Source organism: Scylla paramamosain, chromosome 1 (genome assembly GCF_035594125.1).
Source record: "Scylla paramamosain isolate STU-SP2022 chromosome 1, ASM3559412v1, whole genome shotgun sequence".
Taxonomy (NCBI): domain Eukaryota; kingdom Metazoa; phylum Arthropoda; class Malacostraca; order Decapoda; family Portunidae; genus Scylla; species Scylla paramamosain.
The window spans coordinates 25,150,838-25,172,692 of NC_087151.1; the positions used below are offsets into that span (position 1 = coordinate 25,150,838).

At 37.6% G+C, this 21,855-nt stretch overlaps 1 protein-coding gene across 3 annotated transcripts in view; it reads right to left on the reverse strand.

Annotated features, from left to right (window-relative positions):
* The window catches only part of LOC135101985 (meiosis regulator and mRNA stability factor 1-like), a 44,398-nt gene that overhangs the window by 3,151 nt on the left and 19,392 nt on the right, over nucleotides 1-21,855 (reverse strand). For 2 of the 3 annotated variants that reach the window (XM_064006555.1, XM_064006561.1), the window contains exons 8-22: nucleotides 18,886-18,986; nucleotides 18,393-18,639; nucleotides 17,500-17,693; nucleotides 16,807-16,891; nucleotides 13,609-13,744; nucleotides 12,621-12,743; nucleotides 12,237-12,412; nucleotides 10,810-12,076; nucleotides 7,640-7,873; nucleotides 5,484-5,687; nucleotides 4,979-5,114; nucleotides 3,975-4,137; nucleotides 3,630-3,760; nucleotides 2,907-2,989; nucleotides 596-700 (exon numbers count right to left, since the gene is read on the reverse strand). In XM_064006555.1, the coding sequence (XP_063862625.1) occupies nucleotides 596-700; nucleotides 2,907-2,989; nucleotides 3,630-3,760; nucleotides 3,975-4,137; nucleotides 4,979-5,114; nucleotides 5,484-5,687; nucleotides 7,640-7,873; nucleotides 10,810-12,076; nucleotides 12,237-12,412; nucleotides 12,621-12,743; nucleotides 13,609-13,744; nucleotides 16,807-16,891; nucleotides 17,500-17,693; nucleotides 18,393-18,639; nucleotides 18,886-18,986 (3,385 nt within the window). The remainder of the gene's footprint in view (nucleotides 1-595; nucleotides 701-2,906; nucleotides 2,990-3,629; nucleotides 3,761-3,974; nucleotides 4,138-4,978; nucleotides 5,115-5,483; nucleotides 5,688-7,639; nucleotides 7,874-10,809; nucleotides 12,077-12,236; nucleotides 12,413-12,620; nucleotides 12,744-13,608; nucleotides 13,745-16,806; nucleotides 16,892-17,499; nucleotides 17,694-18,392; nucleotides 18,640-18,885; nucleotides 18,987-21,855) is intronic. The other variant, XM_064006571.1, reaches the window with a different exon arrangement.

Sequence of the window (21,855 nt, forward strand, 5' to 3'; positions counted from 1 at the left end):
CCCTTATTCTGTCCACCTCTCTAACGCAAGAGTTAACCAGTATTCTCAATCATTCATCCCTTTCTCTGGTAAACTCTGGAACTCCCTGCCTGCTTCTGTATTTCCACCTTCCTATGACTTGAATTCCTTCAAGAGTGAGGTTTCAAGACACTTATTCATCAATTTTTGACCACTGCTTTGACCCTTTTATGGGACTGGCATTTCAGTGGGCATTTTTTTTATTAGATTTTTGTTGCCCTTGGCCAGTGTCCTTCCTACATAAAAAAAATAAAAAAAAAGAGAGGCAACGCTCAAGACCACTGCCTTTGATACTACAGGAACTCGACTCTTAACTAACATTGTTCATCTTACCAATTCTCTATGATTTCCTATTTCTTAATATGACTATCTACCCTTGAGAGCCATCTGACATTACAAGGAAAACAGTAAGTGAAGCAAAAATGGAAATATAAAAAAAAATTCTTTGCTCCCTTTCCTATTTCTGAACTTACTTCACCTTCCAAAGCACTTCATTAAAAAAATTGTGAATAATTTGTGTATTACTTACATATCACAATCTTATATAACTTTAAAATTGAACTCCACACAAGCTCACCATATAATGGGCAGGAGAAAGTGGTGACATTACTGGGTATTGAGGGGACCACATCTGACCCCACACCATAGAACCTCCACTTGCTGCAGGAGAGCCTGGGTATACCTTTTAATGTAAGAGATCAGTTACATTATTATACATAATTCAGATAGTTATCAGTAGAACAAATGAGGTGTCAAAACAATATTAAGCACCATCTAAGCATCATTTAAGCAAAAAACCATCATCACAGAAAACACTTCCTCTAATGTTTGGTAGCAGAAATAACACTGGACTACCATTTAAAAAAAATATATAAAATAAATGGCAGTTTGATATCACACTACACCATTTGTAAAGGCACTCGTACTGCATCTCAAAACACATTTTCGCTGCTCTCACCCTCTCTTTTTGACCATCTAAGCATCATTTAAGCAAAAAACCATCTCATCATAGAAAACAGTAGTAGCAGCAGTAGTAGCAGAAATAACACTGGACAACCATTAAAAAAAAATGGCAGTTTGATATCACACCACACCATTTGTACAGGCACTTGTGCTGCATCTCAAAACACATTTTCACTGCTCTCACCCTCTCTTTTTGACACTCCACATCCTCCTCTCAGAATAATAATTTCTTCAGGATGCACTCTTGATTGTTGTGTCCTATTCCATGATCCATATGTCAATGTTGGCAAGATAATACTATTCTTTTTACTTCTCTTTACATCCATACACACATTTCTACCTATCACAATCACTGAAAGTACTCTAAAAACACAGCTTCCTCTATTTCCCCATCCATTTCACCATGCTTGCAAACTTTGTTGATCACTATAATTATAGCTCTCATCCTTGAATTCTATACCTTCATGTATACAGTAGAGGTACAATAACTTCTTTCACTGTCTATCTTTCTACTCTTACAGCTCATGAGTTTACAGTAAATAAAAATCAAGTGGGAAAAAATCCTTGAACGAGTAAATCCACAAATAGTAGACCCATGAAAACAGAGAGAGCAGTATTTGTAAAGTGACATTCATGAGAAGAATTGATAAGCTTATATATACTGTTATGACCAGATTCAGCCCCCTTCATAATTGCCACTACACTCAGGTCAGCTTTAGACTAGCTCCTTCTTGTGCAGGCATAAACATGATGAATTCAGACACCTACTGGTTGCCCACAACCACCAAAACTCTGAGACTGCCACCTTGTTTCACCAACAGAGAAGGGAGTATTACAACTGCCAAACAAACCCTAACTTGCTGAGAAAGAATCACAAACCACACGAGGTGGGGCACAGTTAGGAAAAGAACAAAAAAAATATGAGGCTTATAATATTCTGTGAGCTACCTCCCACCAGAGAAGAGCCACCCACACCCACAGAAAATTACATCCTCCTACTCATGAGTAATCTATATGCAGTCCCCTGGAAGACTACAGACAGCTACACGCATGCAGAAAAGTATGAAATCCTCTGGCTTCAGAGTTCCTAGCAATAAGCTATGAACACCAGTCACATTTAATGGCACAAAAAACACTAATGACACAAGTACACAACAACTGACAGACCCTGAGATGGTCAAAGGACCACTCTCAAGACTCCAAATAAGACACAGATCAACCAAGACAGCATGATGGAGATGGCTAAGACTGTAGTACGTAGTCCACCACAATTTATCTGGCACAGCACTCAGTCAAACCCTTGACTGACACTTATCCTACCTAGCACAGCAGGGGCATACTGCCTTCAACACTCCAGTGGTAATTGCTTGTAACAGCCCTCTAAATATATCCCCCACCCCTCATGCCAGCTCTCTGTCACTCCAGCAAGCTATGTGCATCCTCTCGCCACAATATCTGTGGTCCGACTGAGGTGGGGAGAACAAAGACATGGCTTGTCCTGCTCTACTGCAAGGCAGGAAAAGTCACATGACAAAGGAGGAGGAAGGTGGTACAGGGGAGAGATGGGGAAGGGGGAGGAAATTGGCCACACACCCAACACGGCTCACTGTGCCACCCTGTATGGTTCATTACTTTACAAAATTACGGTAGACTTGTCAGAGGGGCTGGATTGAATGTAACAGTTTTGGAGGAAGGGGCAACTCTTCTATTACATTATGTATTAAAAACTTGAGGGGAATAATAATAGGGGATCAATATATAATTCTTACACAACACAGTAGGAGCAGGGATAAACTCTCTCTCTCTCTCTCTCTCTCTCTCTCTCTCTCTCTCTCTCTCTCTCTCTCTCTCTCTCTCTCTCTCTCTCTCTCTCTCTCTCTCTCTCTCTCTCTCTCTACATATTCACCACTCATAACAATACTTACCACAGGAGAAGAAGATTGATACGGTTGATGGTGAGGGGAGGGATTTACACTCATAACTAAATGAGCACTTGTGCTGGAGTCTGCTGATAGAAAGTATTTAATAATTCCTATTTAATTTCTTGGGTGACATAATTAACAAGCCTGAAAAAAATTTGTGGCAAAAATTTACAAAACAAATCTTTCTATACTGTTACAATCATATTACTCAGCTTTCAAGAACATTTTCAATTTTCTTAATAAAATTTGGCTACAAATGGAATGCTTAATAATCCTATGTAGAGTACTAGTTTAAAAACATATAAACTATCACTTTTACTTACAAATTACTACAGGAAATAAGTATAGTTAGAATTGTATAAAGTAAAAAAAAATAATCAACATGTATTCTCGGACAGACCAGGACAAATTAATTTTTGTTTCAACTTCCATATATAGTTGAATAGAAGGGCAAAAATAAATAGGACAAAAAATAAACTTACAACAAACAGAAATGGTGACCCTTGACTGCTTAAAAAGTTTGTTCTAAGAAATATTTCAACTGCTAACCCTCACCACAATTTGTCCTCTTTACTAAAACTTTTTTTTTTCAATGTATTGCATAAAAGCATAATTTACTGTATATCTTGATAGGCCTCCAACATGCCAGCAACATTCTATCTTTTCGAGAAACACATATTGGCTAATAATTTTTCAAGAAAATTTAACCCCTCTAAATCATCATACCTTGCATTAACTGCTGATATTCATAGTGTGCAGTATTTGAAACACTGTGAGATAGTGGCAGCTGAGAAGATGAAGCATGTAGGCTGGGATCATTACTTGCAGCCACACTATTACCACCATCTCCATATACACTGGAATTATACATATACACATCATTTCTACATATGAGAAATCACTGATAATGTCAATGCAGTAACTAATTCAGTAAATAAATACAAGACCTGAGACTAGAATTTTAATAGAAGAATACAGTGTAGCTCATATCTAATCACAAATGTGGAGCTTAAGTCATCTCCAAATTATTCTATATGAGAGTGGAATACTGATTAAAAATTCAACACACACCTCTGACTTGTCATGTTTGAAATGGAAGGTGTAGGAAGAAAGTCTTGATTGAGAACAAGGATCCTTTTCATTCCCTTCCCTCGAACAGTCACCAGATCTCCCAAAGATTGAACTAATGCAACAATATTTGGGAATCCATATGCTGCTGGACGACATGCAACCCCTGAAACATATCCACAATAAAATCAAACAAAATAAAACAAAAATATGAATAAATAAATAAAAAAAAGCAACAAAAAAAGTAATATACATAAAGTACTACAAATTTATGTATACACCAGTGTATTACATACAGATACAACTCGTGCTTCATGGGTTTGAGAAGTAGCATTTTGTTTCATTGTACATTTAGTATATATAACAATAATTTACAACCAAGTACCTATTTTCAGTTTAAAAGACCCAATACTTTTGTTTATACATTTCCAGTCTCAAAACCAGAGAAAATATTAAATAATCAATATATATATATATATATATATATATATATATATATATATATATATATATATATATATATATATATATATATATATATAATTTTTTTTTTTTTTTTTTTTTTTTTTAATTATTATTCTAAGTGCTGTGGTACATGAATTTTTCAAAACCCCCTGAAGATTTTGCGATCTTAGGAAGGTTGAAGAACACTGTTCTAGAGAACACACCTGACATTTCAGCCACAGAAAAACTATAGTTTTCCTTTTGGCAGATAAGATTAATGTAACACAAAGAGAGAAATCTATCTTAAAAGGAGAAAAGTCACATGGTGACAGAACAGTCAAGGGCAGTTAACTCCACTATAGTTATGGTGATAATATCTTGGATGAGAAATTCCTCTCTAGTGAACATCATGAAAGTTGCTTAAAATGGAATACATTATGTACAGCAGACTACACTAGACTAGATTAGAGAGGAAAATATGAAAAATATCAGAAGCTTAAAAGAAAATCAGCCATGAAAATAACAGTATCAACAATTATGACTTGATTTCAAGGTAAACTTACCAAATCGATCAACAAAGGCAGTGTCAAAGTTCGTAAGATTCATACGGCCTCCAGCTTCATGCAGTAAAGTCAGTAAATCCCTTACAAACAGTTGCAATGGTACAAGACTTATTTTAGCATCTTTATCATCATCTATCTGGAAAAATGAACAATACAATTAGGTTGGAAAAATTAACAATACAGTTAGAAGCAACAGCTTAAGTAGAAATATAACTGATCTGACCATCCAGCCAACTCTCTCAAAACACCAGTTCTTCTTGCCTCATTTCTTGTTCTATCCCACCATGTTACTTCACACATACTCCTCAAAATACTTACATACATTTTTGGGGGGCAAAACCAGTTCACTCCTTAATCACACTCCAAATGTTGAGTAATATGTTTAGTAATATACAGGCAATTAAATATAATGTATTGTACATCTGATTAAAATAATGAAACATGATTCATTAAAAACCATCTTAAGTAAGAAGTTTGATAATTAGTACCATTTCAGTAAACTTACTATGACAATGCCCTCCAAATCTTTCTTCATTATTTCCAAGCTGGGTGAAGTATTGTAGTGCTCCTTATAGGTCTCCATAAATTTGTCCAAAGTAAGAGAACCTTCAGGAACATCCCACAAAATTGTACGAGTCCTTGTCATTATTTCATGGACATGTCCACGATCCACCAATGCAACTATTGGTTCACCTTCTGTTTCAACCAACTGTGAGCAAAAAAATTTAATCAGACATTAATTCAATTTAATATGAATGTTATATCTTTTGATTAGACTATTTCTCAAAATGTGATCCAGAAAATAGGAACTCCAATTATAGTGCCATTACACCGTTGATTGTGTGTGTGTGTGTGTGTGTGTGTGTGTGTGTGTGTGTGTGTGTGTGTGTGTGTGTGTGTGTGTGTGTGTGTGTGTGTGTGTGTGTGTGTGTGTGTGTGTGTGTGTGTGTGTGTATAATAATAATAATAATAAACGGTTTATTCTTTAGGCAGTTAACAAACTGAAATGTGTGTGTGTGTGTGTGTGTGTGTGTGTGTGTGTGTGTGTGTGTGTGTGTGTGTGTGTGTGTGTGTGTGTGTGTGTGTGTGTGTGTGTGTGTGTGTGTGTGTGTGTGTGTGTGTGTGTGTGTGTGTGTGTGTGTGTGTGTGTGTGTGTGTGTGTGTGTGTGTGTGTGTGTGTGTGTGTGTGTGTGTGTGTGTGTGTGTGTGTGTGTGTGTGTGTGTGTGTGTGTGTGTGTGTGTGTGTGTGTGTGTGTGTGTGTGTGTGTGTGTGTGTGTGTGTGTGTGTGTGTGTGTGTGTGTGTGTGTGTGTGTGTGTGTGTGTGTGTGTGTGTGTGTGTGTGTGTGTGTGTGTGTGTGTGTGTGTGTGTGTGTGTGTGTGTGTGTGTGTGTGTGTGTGTGTGTGTGTGTGTGTGTGTGTGTGTGTGTGTGTGTGTGTGTGTGTGTGTGTGTGTGTGTGTGTGTGTGTGTGTGTGTGTGTGTGTGTGTGTGTGTGTGTGTGTGTGTGTGTGTGTGTGTGTGTGTGTGTGTGTGTGTGTGTGTGTGTGTGTGTGTGTGTGTGTGTGTGTGTGTGTGTGTGTGTGTGTGTGTGTGTGTGTGTGTGTGTGTGTGTGTGTGTGTGTGTGTGTGTGTGTGTGTGTGTGTGTGTGTGTGTGTGTGTGTGTGTGTGTGTGTGTGTGTGTGTGTGTGTGTGTGTGTGTGTGTGTGTGTGTGTGTGTGTGTGTGTGTGTGTGTGTGTGTGTGTGTGTGTGTGTGTGTGTGTGTGTGTGTGTGTGTGTGTGTGTGTGTGTGTGTGTGTGTGTGTGTGTGTGTGTGTGTGTGTGTGTGTGTGTGTGTGTGTGTGTGTGTGTGTGTGTGTGTGTGTGTGTGTGTGTGTGTGTGTGTGTGTGTGTGTGTGTGTGTGTGTGTGTGTGTGTGTGTGTGTGTGTGTGTGTGTGTGTGTGTGTGTGTGTGTGTGTGTGTGTGTGTGTGTGTGTGTGTGTGTGTGTGTGTGTGTGTGTGTGTGTGTGTGTGTGTGTGTGTGTGTGTGTGTGTGTGTGTGTGTGTGTGTGTGTGTGTGTGTGTGTGTGTGTGTGTGTGTGTGTGTGTGTGTGTGTGTGTGTGTGTGTGTGTGTGTGTGTGTGTGTGTGTGTGTGTGTGTGTGTGTGTGTGTGTGTGTGTGTGTGTGTGTGTGTGTGTGTGTGTGTGTGTGTGTGTGTGTGTGTGTGTGTGTGTGTGTGTGTGTGTGTGTGTGTGTGTGTGTGTGTGTGTGTGTGTGTGTGTGTGTGTGTGTGTGTGTGTGTGTGTGTGTGTGTGTGTGTGTGTGTGTGTGTGTGTGTGTGTGTGTGTGTGTGTGTGTGTGTGTGTGTGTGTGTGTGTGTGTGTGTGTGTGTGTGTGTGTGTGTGTGTGTGTGTGTGTGTGTGTGTGTGTGTGTGTGTGTGTGTGTGTGTGTGTGTGTGTGTGTGTGTGTGTGTGTGTGTGTGTGTGTGTGTGTGTGTGTGTGTGTCATAATGAGCTGCTCTGCATGCAAGATCTAAATTGGTGGCAATCTGTGAAAAATCTAATCTGCATACCTCTTTTTACTGATACCAATCCACAAATCTTTTAATTTATGATGTTGAGAGATGACTGTACACTCATGCATGCACACATACATACATACATACACACCACAATTTTACCTTAACGTGATTCCGAAGTTTTCCAATCAATTCAACCAGCGAACTTGAACCATACTGTGAGGGTTTGAGAGAACATCCATAGTACCGAGTAAATACTCGAGTTAATGCTGATATCTTTATAGCTTGAGAGGGTGCTCCTCTGACAACTGCTCCAACTTGCTCTCCCAGCACCCTGATACGTTCACGCTCTACAAGTTGTAGCTGTTTTTCCCCTTCATCATCATCATCATAAACCTGCAAGAACATTGTTAACCTACCATTACAAACAGCAATACTTCAATAAACAAAAACAAAACCAATGAAAATAAAAGACTAAGTATATAAGAAATTATAAGTTCTCAAAAGCTTCCAATTATTTTTAACCACACTATTAATGAACATTGAAGATGGAAAAATAACCAAATGGAGAATCCATACTTGTGACTAAAAAATGAGCATGAAGAGATGTTACTGGGTCAAGTGTGTGATGGTGGTTATGTGAATACTTTGAAGGATTACTGACTAAAACTACTATAAGAGCCACTAAGATTGAAGAAGTTGTAAGACCCAAGAGAGAGAGAGAGAGAGAGAGAGAGAGAGAGAGAGAGAGAGAGAGAGAGAGAGAGAGAGAGAGAGAGAGAGAGAGAGAGAGAGAGAGAGAGAGAGAGAGAGAGAGAGAGAGAGAGAGAGAGAGAGAGAGAGAGAGAGAGAGAGAGAGAGAGAGAGAGAGAAAGTTTGAGACATTGGGATCCTGGAATCATTCAGCAATATATCACTAGCTGTTACATTCAAGCCAGAGCATACCAGACCTACACCTAGAGACTCTGACTGGCCTTGCCTTTGTCTCATCACCAAACAGTTCACCTTTTAAACCTAATGTTCAAATCAACCCATACAGTGTTGTACTTTGTCAGAGATAGGGTTCTTGTCAGGTTACAATTTTTTTCATGTTTTTTATTTACCTTGTGACCTGAGAAAAATAACAGATCATTTCATATATATATTATTCACCATGCTATGAACATAAATGTGGTTACCATATGATTTTGGTTCTTGGATTTTTTCCCTTTTCAAAGCTCACGATATCAGACTAGGGATGCAGAATTTTATTTTTATGTATTTTAAAGCTCTTATTCTCACCTTTACACTTTCCACAACCCTATAGTGTGTGTAATAAATAAGTACTTCTTTACATTTGAAATACCTGTAAATAAACAAGAATTGTATTGTCAAGAAAATGGTTGAATGTGCACCTGGCAACAACCCATGTCTCAAGGCTGTGGCTACTACACCTGGAGTTCTCAAAGAATAGAACATACCATAAATTTTCAGAACTGTTTTCATTTCTGATTACTCTGAAGTCTCGTTTCCTATTTCTTACACCATAATGATTATTGTCTCCTATTTCTTATGCCATACTAATCATTATAGATTTGAGAAGTAATGTCTTAGGAGAAAATAACTTGCTTTTTTATGTGATGATTTTTCGGAAAACATAGCAGCCTGCCCAGTGTAGTCAACTCCACAACATTTATAACTAAAATCTTTTTGCCTCTCCAATACCATAGCTTTCAATTTAATTTTATTGCTTTGATATTATGTGCATGCTGACAAAGGCATAAAAAAATAAAATAATCCCCAAAGTATTCAATCTATAATAACTCTGAGCCCAAAAGATAGGTATGTATATGAAAAACATTCACCCCAGACTTATCAAGACATTTTCTGTTACCAACAAGTTCTACATATACACAGAAAATGGATGGCCATATTATGGCTCTAAAACAAAATATATATATATATATAATATATAATATATATATATATATATATATATATATATATATATATATATATATATATATATATATATATATATATATATATATATATATATATAGTAAACACTTCCCTAAGAGGTATATACTAAACACTGTACAAGTTAATCAAGTTGTTTGAATAATGCCAGAAAGTTCATATTATCTGAAATTAAGCATATCAAGGTTCAGTTCATTGAGGAATTACTATAGTTTTTTTTTTTTCTATGTATCTCCACAACCAGTTTATCAATTTTCATTGATTTTTTTCCATTTGAAATTTTTTTTTTCTCTACATAAACTGGCAATAGCATTCAAAATATTCAAGTCAACTGTGTTTTAATTGGACCTATACTACATGGCATGTAATAAGAAATACTCTTTTAAGGATAAATAAACATTGATGAAAAATGAGTTGTTTATATACCTTGTCCATAAAGCAACCCCTGATTTTATGAGTGACTTTTTTGAGGGTTGAGTTTTCTTACACACCAATGTCCAAGTCATGCATTATGAGAGGGGATGGAAATAAGTGACTGCCTTAGTGCCTGTTCCATATATAGATGTACTACATACAGTGTGTGTGATTCACCTATGGTCATCTGCTGGTCACCCAGCCAGCCATTACCACGGAAAGAGCTCAGAGCTCATAGTGACCAATCTTTGGGTATGACTGAGACCACTTACACACCACACACCAGGACAGCAAGGTCACAGCCCCTTAGGTTACATCCCATACCAACTTGCTGCTTGGTGAACAGAGGGCTACACATTAAGAGACTCGCCCATTTGCCTCGTGTGTGTGTGTGTGTGTGTGTGTGTGCATGTAAATCTGATCCTCACTAACACTAGCATTTCTTAAAGCATGAAATCATCAACTTCATGAAAACAGTGAGTGAAATATCTGAACACTGTTTTTAAAAATCACACAGGTTCACCATTGCAAAAATCAACTGTGCTGGAACCCATTCCCTTGAATTTTTTTTATTCTGAGATGGTTTCCTGTCCAAGCTACCAGCTATGCTAGGAAACCCCATTCAATAAAATGTGAGCTGAATCAGTTTTGAGTGTGAATCATCACTGAAGCATGCCCACTGAACACAAGTATGGTTTTAAGCTCCTTAAGACATCAACTACAGCTTATATGAAACTCAACTTAGAAATATCTGACACAGTGAGTACAATAAGCTCAAAAGACAAAACTATCTTCTGTCTGGATCACAGAGAATTCACCAAACATGAAATTTACCATTCATGAAATGTTTAGAAACCAAACTGTTTAGTTGGATGAGAATTCAACATGTACAGCACTTGTGCATACATACACACACACATACACATTCTCAATCCAATTCTGAAGAAACTCTCACTTACTTGTACAATGTCTGGTATTGCTTCAAAGAGTTCGATGAGTTTGCTGAAACCATAGTCTGCTACCCTGCATTGCCTTCCGAAGTGGTGATGATATGCAGGTATGAATCTATTGAACTGCATCTTACACTGTGGCGAGTGACGCAGGAGCTCTACCACCTCTGCAGCAAACAGTCTTGTTCTTTCTATTTCCTCAGATGTCTGTTCTCTTTTAGGTATTGCAACTGTTACCTCTGTACCTGACCTAGTAACAATCACAGTGGTCTCACCAACTTCTGTTAAAAGGTCTTCAATATCAAAAACTCCATAATCAACAACATTCCATTTCCGATTAATAACCTTCTCATATGCTGAAGGAAAAGTTTCAAGCGTGATTGACTTGGTTGGCTGTCCCTTCAAAACTCTCAGTAGATCAGAAGAAAACCGCTTAATTTGTGCTTTGTGGGCCAGCGTCAAAATGCGCTTGTTTCCCTCTCCTAGTATTTGAATGATGTGAGGCAGAGCATCAAATAAATCAGCAAGTTTGGTAAATCCATAATCAGCAACTCTACATTGGCGACCAAAATGGTGGTGGTATGCTGGTATAAATCTAGAAAATGGAAGACGACAATGTGGAAAAGTCTTAAACAGGTCCACCAGCTCACGTGAAAAGAGTGCCAATTGCTCAACAAGAGGAGGGCTTACACTTCGTGCTAGTTCATCTGCCTCATCCAAGACTTTATTTTCAGCCCATTTAATGTACTTGAATCCTGCAGCAGCATTAACTATGCATATGCCGGGTAAGCAAGAAATCAAGTGCTCAAGGGGCACACCTCCTTCACATTCCTCTAATGGGCCAAGCTCTGCCTGATAACACTCAACAAGACTAGCAAGAGGCAGAAAGCCAGAGTGAGACTGCAACAAAGCATGAATGGCAGCACCGAGATCCCGCAGTATTAAGCCAACATTAGGCAAGCTTGTGTTATGGTCTCGCTCTGCCCATCCAATAGACTCATCTGGTTCAGTACTGTGTAATTTACAATATCTAGAACAGCTGCCTTCTGTTTCCTCCATAACCTCTGGCAAGTCTGGAGGTTGAAGATGGCGATACTCTGGATGAAGCATTACCATTCTTCCAGTGAAACTATCAGAGACTGTAACAATATCTCTCATATTGTACATTTCTGACACTCCAATGGTTTCATTGAAACGTCTTTCATACAATTCACGAAACTTGAATAAAGGAAGTTTTTTTCCTGGAACCTCTTGAAGCAACATGATGACCTTGGATCTGAAAAAAATTTATATTTGAAATTCATAACATTATAATTATAGATATACGGCACGTTTCATACCTACTTCTTGCAAAAAGTGAACTGCATACATATTTTCATGTGATCTATCACTTTTAAAGTTTTTTTCCATGAAGCAAGAAACAATTCTGAGCATACCTTTTGATTTCAGGTGAAGGCTGATTATCACTGACATAAGATATTATAATTCTTTTGGCCCCAATTTTCTTTCGATGGAGTTGTGATATAGCATACTGAGCATCCTGGTGTGATGGTACACGCACAGATGCTACTAAATTTCCATCTGATTGTACAAACACTGATATGTGCAGTACCTGCAAGAATTAAAGGAATGACAGTGAAGAGATTGCAGTATGAACTCTGCAAGAATAAGAAGTGTACAGGCAGTAGCTAGGAAAAGCTTCTGCAAAGACCATTCTTATGAGAAATTCCAAGAAGCACAAAACAGAATAGATAATGCTTATGAAACATGGATATAAAAAAAACATCAGTAGGTACATGCATTGTTTTAAGTTTACTTACCATTACATGATCCCTGAACACTGTGAACAGAATGCGCTTCATTTCTCTAGCATCAATGTTCTGGTCCAAATTAGCTACCTGCAGATCCACAGGCAGTTGATCAGTGCTTCCTAAATTTGTTCCCTGAAAACAGAAATACCTATGTACAAACATTTTTCAGTACCTTAGAAATTCAAACTGGTGATTTTCAACAATTTAGTGACCCATTCACACCCAAGGCATACACATGTACATCAGTGTAATGCATGGTGAGGCTGCCCATAAAATACACATTTATGTCAACTCATATCTGTGATATTTTACTTGGCGATGCTTTGTAGGAGCACACAGGTACTTCAGAATCTTCCTGTCACAGATAGACTCAAAAGTTTTGGAAAGATAGGAGAGGAAATCAACACTACTAGTTTGTAGTCAGTAGTCTGAACGACTAATGCATTCGTCCTTCTTAGGAACAGATTGAATGTAGGAAAACTTCCACCAGGAAGGAAAAATATAAAATTGATAAACATACAAAGAAATATGAAATTATCTTAGGGGTGTGTATATAAGCTACACATAAAATAGCTGTATTTCATCTAGATTTAAGTCCTATTCCTAGGCATCTCATTATACATATATGCAAAATAGAAAAAAATCCAAGATGCATCCAATCCTAAGAATTTTGGATACAGGATGCTTAACTTCTATAAATATACCAGCTATGCAAATAAACTGATACTGATCTACCTGTTCCACCAATGACCCAATATCACCAAGAGTTGCTGACAACAATATATAAATTATTTCAGAAAAAAAAATTCAGTAACTCAAAAATTCAATAATTCAACTACTCCTAAAATTGTTGAAAAGTAAGTCTTTTCAAATAGAAGAATATCTAATACATATTTATAGTGAGATGTATACATCTTAGAAAAGTTGATAAAATTATTGATAGCTGGAAGAATTCTAGTTGCTGCAACAAAAGTACTAAGTAATATAGCAAGCTTACTGATCCTGAAGCTCCTACAGAGATTTCCTGGATACCAGAACAGAGATGCTTTTGCATATCTGTAGTTACAGGAGCATTCCATGTGTTCTTTAGAGGACTTATTCTTCCACCTGCTTGTGGGGAAGGACTTCTCCCTCTGAAAAAATTTCAAAGGAAAAATATTTTTCTAAGTAAAAAAATCATGGTTTTAATCCTTAAGCAACAGCAAGAGGAGTACTTATGAGGTAAGCCATCTACAATTATATGATGCCTGTTCCTAAGAACTTCTCAAGAAAGAAAGCTGCAACCTAATTGTTTCCATTTATTCCTATCCTTGCACTACCTCTTTTTTTTTTTTTTATGTATGACACTGACCAAGGGTAACAAAAATCCAATAAAAAAAAAATGCCCACTGAAATGCCAGTCCCATAAAAGGGTCCAAAGTGGTAGTCAAAAATTGAAGAATAAGCGTCTTGAAACCTCCCTCTTGAAGGAATTCAAATCATAGGAAGATGGAAATATAGAAGCAGGCAGGGAGTTCCAGAGTTTACCAGAGAAAGGAATGAATGATTGAGAATACTGGTTAACTCTTGCGTTAGAGTGGTGGACAGAATAGGGGTGAGAGAAAGAAGGATGTCTTGTGCAGCAAGGCCGCAGGAGGAGTGGAGGCATGCAGTTAGCAAGATCAGAAGAGCAGTTAGCATGAAAATAGCGGTAGAAGACAGCTAGAGATGCAACATTGCGGAGATGAGAGAGAGGTTGAAGACAGTCAGTTAGAGGAGAGGAGTTGATGAGACGAAAAGCTTTTCATTCCACCCTCTCTAGAAGAGCAGTATGAGTGGAACCCCCCCAGACATGTGAAGCACACTCCATACATGGACGGATAAGGCCCTCGTACAGAGTTAGCAGCTGGGGGGGGGTGAGAAAAACTGGCGGAGACATCTCAGAACACCCAACTTCATAGAAGCTGTTTTAGCTGGAGACAAGTTGTGAAGTTTTCAGTTCAGATTATAAGTAAAGGACAGACCGAGGATGTTCAGTGTAGAAGAGGGGGACAGTTGAGTGTCATTGGAGAAGAGGGGATAGTTATTTGGAAGGATGTGTCAAGTTGATAGATGGAGAAATTGAGTTTTTGAGGCATTGAACAATACCAAGTTTGCTCTGCTCCAATCAGAAATTTTAGAAAGATCAGAAGTCGAGCGTTCTGTGGCTTCCCTGCATGAAATGTTTACTTCCTGAAGGGTTGGACGTCTATGAAAAGATGTGGAAAAGTGCAGGGTGGTATCATCAGCGTAGGAGTGGATAGGACAAGAAGTTTGGTTTAGAAGATCATTTATGAATAGGACAGAACCCCGAGGAACACCACTGTTAGTAGATTTAGGAAAAGAACAGTGACCGTCTACCACAGCAGCAATAGAACGGTCAGAAAGGAAACAAGATGAAGTTACAGAGAGAAGGATAGAAGCCGTAGGAGAGTAGTTTGGAAATCCAAGCTTTGTGCCAGACTCAAAAGCTTTTGATATGTCCAAGGCAACAGCAAAAGTTTCAACAAAATCTCTAAAAGATAATGACCAAGACTCAGTAAGGAAAGCCAGAAGATCATCAGTAGAGCGGCCCTGACGGAACCCATACTGGCGATCAGATAGAAGGTTGTGAAGTGATAGATGTTTAAGAATCTTCCTGTTGAGGATAGATTCAAAAACTTTAGATAGGCAGGAAATTAAAGCAATAAGGACGGTAGTTTGAGGGATTAGAACGGTCACCCTTTTTAGGAACAGGCTGAATGTAGGCAAACTTCCAGCAAGAAGGAAAGGTAGATGTTGACAGACAGAGCTGAAAGAGTTTGACTAGGCAAGGTGCAAGCGCAGAGGCACAGTTTCGGAGAACAATAGGAGGGACCCCATCAGGTCCATAAACCTTCCGAGGGTTTAGGCCAGTAAGGGTATGGAAAACATCATTGCGAAGAATTTTAATAGCATGTAGTAGTCAGAGGGTGGAGGAGAGGGAGGAACAAGCCCAGAATCGTCCAAGGTAGAATTTTTAGCAAGGGTTTGAGTGAAGAAATAGATGTGATAGCAGTGGTGCCATCTGGTTGAAATAAAGGCAGGAAAGAAGAAGAAGAAGCAAAGTTATTGGAGATATTTTTGGCTAGATGCCAGAAGTCACGAGGGGAGTTAGATCTTGAAAGGTTTTGACATTTTCTGTTAATGAAGGAGTTTTTGGCTAGTTGGAGAATAGACTTGGCATGGTTCCGGGAAGAAATATAAAGTGCATGAGATTCTGGTGATGGAAGGCTTAAATACCTTTTGTGGGCCACCTCTCTATCATGTATAGCACGAGAACAAGCTGTGTTAAACCAAGGTTTGGAAGGTTTAGGTCAAGAAAAAGAGTGAGGAATGTACGTCTCCATGCCAGACACTATCACCTCTGTTATGCGCTCAGCACACAAAGACGGGTCTCTGACACGGAAGCAGTAGTCATTCCAAGGAAAATCAGCAAAATATCTCCTCAGGTCCCCCAATTAGCAGAGGCAAAACTCCAGAGGCACCTTCGCTTGGGGGGATCTTGAGGAGGGATTGGAGCGATAAGACAAGATAAAGATATGAGATTGTGATCAGAGGAGCCCAACGGAGAAGAAAGGGTGACAGCATAAGCAGAAGGATTAGAGGTCAGGAAAAGGTCAAGAACGCTGGGCGTATCTCCAAGATGGTCAGGAATACGACACATGCAAGCCATAACCCTGTTATTCTTTCATCCCTTTCTCTCATGTGCTCCACCACTTTGCCCTCTCATTCCACTACTGCAAAACTACTCAAGAAAAGAGTAATAATTTTTCAACCAATGTTCCCTTACCACCTAACTCCAAATTGGTCGCAATGTCCTCACAACAACAACAACAATAACAACAACAACAATAATAACATTAGTATCTTTCCTCAATATCATGCTACAATCTTTGGATCTTCAATTGTTTCACTGTGAAGTGAGCAAGTATATTATAAATTTTATCAATCAGTCCAGTCAGTGTTTAGCATAAACTGTATGTCACATACTGCACACAGAACAAAGTTTGACAGACTTTTAAACCATGAAAATAGAATAGCTTACAAAAAGAAAAGGCATGAATTTAGCTGTACAGGAAAATACTGCTATTGGGTACAAGGTTTTGTACATCATAAATACATTAACATAGTCTTAAAAAAAAAAAAAAAAATTTACCTGGACATGTTGCTGAAGAGATATGAATCAGAGTTGCGAGGGTAAAAGGAAAATGCTGGAGGTGAACTCATCCTGAAACTTGGTTCTGTTCCAAAAGAAATAGAAATGCATGTTTTTATCCAACACTTTACAGATCAATTAACCAGCACAAAAAACCTCTTACAAACAATACTTGCCCACTCATCTAGGTAACTTCCATGGAAGCCTCTATCTTTCGTTTCAACTTTCAGCTTCACTCATGTGCACTCTTTACAAACTTTTTTGTTTATTTCCACATCATATTCGAGCTTCCTAAAGGTACTATCAAGCATTCCATAACCATAACCATAACCAGTTACTTTCACTGTTTCACTCACATACATCTATAAAAACATGTAAATATAAAAATTTTAATATCAAGTGTCAGATAAACAGGTGTTCTTTGAACATTTCAGAAATGATTTTTCTCCCAATGATCAGATTTATAGCAGATTTATTGCACACTAACAATATTTATGTTCCTTTAAAATATAAGCTTCTAGCTGCTTGTACAACTAAGGTTTCACTTGTAAATTCAACCAATTTTTCTCCACTTATCATATAGCATTAGTTGTTGAGTTTCTACAACAAAGAGAGGTTTGGTCCCTCAATTACAGTCATAGTATTCTGTATTTACAATCCATACACTACTAAAATTTTACATGAATTACTTACTTTGATAGCGGCCTTTATAAAAATTATCTTGTATTCTGTCCATATACAGAGGCTGATTACCACCAGAACTTTCTTCAATGCCCTCTCTGTTATGCAAGGTGTAGTCTCTGCTCAATCCTGAGAAGCTTCCACTCATGCCACCAATTTTGGGGTTCCCAGGCAACCGGTGATTATTGCTTTGCCATGATCTCTGCCTGAATTTTCAAATAAATCATTATATTATTCATCAGATGCCCATTTCTAAGAAATACCACAAAAGCAGGATGGATCTGTGAATTCCTATTACCACTTGAAGAACAGAGAGAGAGAGAGAGAGAGAGAGAGAGAGAGAGAGAGAGAGAGAGAGAGAGAGAGAGAGAGAGAGAGAGAGAGAGAGAGAGAGAGAGAGAGAGAGAGAGAGAGAGAGAGAGAGAGAGAGAGAGAGAGAGAGAATGTCATTTTAGAGGATGCCAACACTGCCTTCTGCAAAAGATCAGCCACTCAATGGATTAGGCTGACAATAAATCTATAAATCACTAAACTGGACTAAAATAAAAGAAACAAACACCACAGTTTTCTTTCCAATTTATCCTAGTAATGCAACTATCCTTGTAGATTAACTAATCCTCTCATCTATCACTCAAATTGAGCTCTTTGACCACTTTTATTTCATGACATAATTAGAATGTCATTCATGCAAATCTACCCCATTACTCCAGTACAACTGCTATTCAGATATCCACATCTACATCCAGTGCTCTATAAATCATAACAAAAGGTAATATTTTATCTCCATCATTAATAAAATTTTAATCCTTCATTAGTTTGATCAAATATTCGTTTCAAGAGTATTTCATTTTGTATATACTAACCATAATACAGTTAAAACAAATCATTCAGTTATCAACACTTACACACATGGCTGTTCATCAGGTGGAAGAGAAACTGATGGAGAATTCCCATATGTTGTGAATGCAGAGTAAGGCTGCTGCATGGTTGCACTATCACCAAGAGAGTCCTTCATTCTCCAAGGCAATCCAGGTGCTGCCACTTCTCCCATGGTTTGTTGTGGAATGTTATTGTATCTGAGAATCTCTCTAGTCTCAAAATTTTGTGGTAAATCAGGTTCTCTATCATGAGTGGACTCCTGCACCCACTTCCCTGTAATTGACAGTGAATAGTTCGTATAAGCAAACAAAAATTACATATCAAACTTATCAAAATAATGAACAATGAGCTTAATAACAGTCATATTAATGACAGTTAACTGCTGAAATAAAAGTAACACACTAAGATGACTTATTTTTCATTACTTTTTTTTCATGTGTATAAACATTTCAAAAACATGATGCTGAAATTAGTGAGCAACTACATAATCTTACTGAAAAGCATGTAAATAGAACTTACCACTTGAATCAATTCTTGGGCCTTCTTTATCTACATTTTTTCCAAAACTGCAACATATTCGGCTGCCATAAACATCCTCACCATCTAGTCTTTTCTTTGCCCTGTAAATTGATAAGAAGAATTAAGTAGGAGTCTAACATAACAATAACTGGTTCAAATAATCAGTCAAAAGAAAAGGTAAGAGCTACTGAGTAATATTTAGAACTGGAGACATGGATAATTTTGAGTGCATTGGGGATTTCTTCAATACAACAGTAAGGACTACCTTGGGACCACCTGTCCAAAATTAGATAATTAAAGATGTCCCTCATCACAATAGAGATTCTGCACTTACAATTTTATTGTTCTGTGACATTATACCCATCCTCTCTGGTATGTGGTTATTAACCTCATAGGGTTAGGTTAGGATTAGGAATCCCATAGGATTAGGTTAGGATTAGAACACCATAGGGCTAGGTTAGGGTTAAGGAAGCCCTTGAGATTAGCAGCAACTCTGTAGGATTAGGTAGTATTATTAATCTCAAAAGGGAAGGGAAGGGAAGGGAAGGGAAGGGAAGGGAAGAGAAGGGAAGAGTAGGGTAGGGTAGGATAAGATAGGTCAGGGAAGGGAAGAGTAAGGTAGGGTAGGATAAGATAGGTCAGGTAAGGTTATACATGATTATGTTATTAGGTTTACATTATATTTGGTTAGGATAGGTTAAATCCTTATTGATTAGTGTCTTTGGGGTCTAAAGGGACAAAGCTCCTATGATTACGTATACTATTCAGGGGAAAAAATTTGCCCAAAAGTGGCTGCTTTTCATACAAGGATTTTTCCCTGTTTAAGGTTGTTTTGGTCATTTTACATGAAGCCTGTAACATAGTTTTGAAACATTGTTTCTTACCCAACAACTTTCCTCTTCACAGCTCTGCCCATTACCATGTTCTCCATCATTACTGGATGATGACTAATATATATATATATATATATATATATATATATATATATATATATATATATATATATATATATATATATATATATATATATATATATATATATATATATATATATATATATATATATATAAACCAATCTGCGGCAAGTTTCATCATATACATGCACCCCTCCCCCCTTAAAGAAAAAAAAAATGTAACGAAAGTAATTACTGACCGACTTCCAAGTATCTAAATGTTCCCCTAAAATTTGGAAAAGAATGAAATACTATGAAAAGGTAATTTGTCGAAATTAAATAGTTTACCATTTACGAAATGTGGAGAGAAGTTTGCTACCGAATAGAAAAAAAAAAAAAAAAAAAAAAACATTCGTATTTCCCATGCACTCAACCATACGATACACTGCTTAGGCAGTAATAATTGCATATTTCGAGAGAAACAATCTGTACATTTTTTTCTTTTTTTTCAGGGCTAACTGCAAGATAGAATAATGAACCTTATCATTGCAAGTATATGAACTGTACACGAAATATATTACACAAGTAAATCCTGAACTATAATAAGAAAGGAAAAATAATGGACTTGAAATTTCATACACAATTATCCCACAATATCATGGAGGTGTCATAATTCGGGCCACGTGCTCCTCACCAGCCCTGGCCGGGCTGTCATTTAGGCCCATGTGCTAAAATGTGACATTCTCATAAACGGGAATATTATCAACACAACTGACGGTATAATCTGAAAGCCTTGTCTAATAACTATCCAAGACCATAATACAAAAGCATCAATTAGATACCCTACGAATGTTAACCATTCGCCTAATTACCGCTTCCGGAAATAGCTGGTATCAAAATAATGCGCCCTTACCTGTTAGCCAATGTTTCTACTTTCCGAAGATTAGAGGGGTAACCATTTAACATGACAGTAAAGGAATATGACGAAAAATCAGCTCAACTTGGAATAGCTGCATCCCGCCCTTCGCCTCTCACGCCACAAGAAAGACGCCTACGCCCGTTGCGGCCCGAGCAAGCTGAGGGAGTGCACTGTGCGGTGGTTGGCGTCCACCAAGCCAATCACAGCCCGCCGCCTGGAGACTCCACTTACCAACATTACAAACCATCACTTGTCACGTGATTGTTAATGCACTCATACAGAACAATATAACACAAAATAAAATAAAAGACGACACTAAAAGATAATTAAATAAAATTCTTAATATTCTAATTATTAAAAAATGAAAACAATACGTTTTCTCATATCGATGACACGAAGTATTAAAGTTAATACCATTATAGGTGTCGTGCGTGCCACATCACGGAGGAAATCTACGGACATCAATTAATTGTACCTGCATGTGTGTATGTATATACAGAGAGAGAGAGAGAGAGAGAGAGGACCTCTCTCTCATCGAGAGGCAGGATGCAGTGCCGACGTATACAATAACGGTTATGTAATTCTTTGTCGTACATCCAACGGAGATTTCAACGAATTTTCAATCCCGGCAGAGTTTTGTTCATGGCTGAAATGGAGCTTGACTAGAAGGTATAAAGGTGAACGGTGTAAGGCGCTGGCATTATGTAACTGATGAAGCACGTAACAAGTGTCTGTCCGTAATTAGGTTGCGTTTTCTTACGTGCAAAAAAGTAACTATACGTTGTGTAATTGCACTTTTAATACGATTCAGCTAAGTAAAGCAACTCTATGATCTTAATACCAAATTATACATGATATGAAGTAATACTGAGCCTCGTAAACTGAATGTACTTATCCCCGTCTGTTATAACAAATGAAAGGTCAATCACCGAATACAATATATTTTCAGTGCTGCATTCATCAACTAATATGTAAAATGAAATTAGTCAAATTCAGTATGGAGTTGATCATTATCATGAAACTGAAAATGTCTATGGTGGGGTTCAAATATTTTTAACCGAGTGCTATCGATGTCCATACTACATAATTAAATTCTTAAAACATCTGATGTCAAAATAGCAAGAGAATGGAATGATAAGACAAAATATGTAAATATTT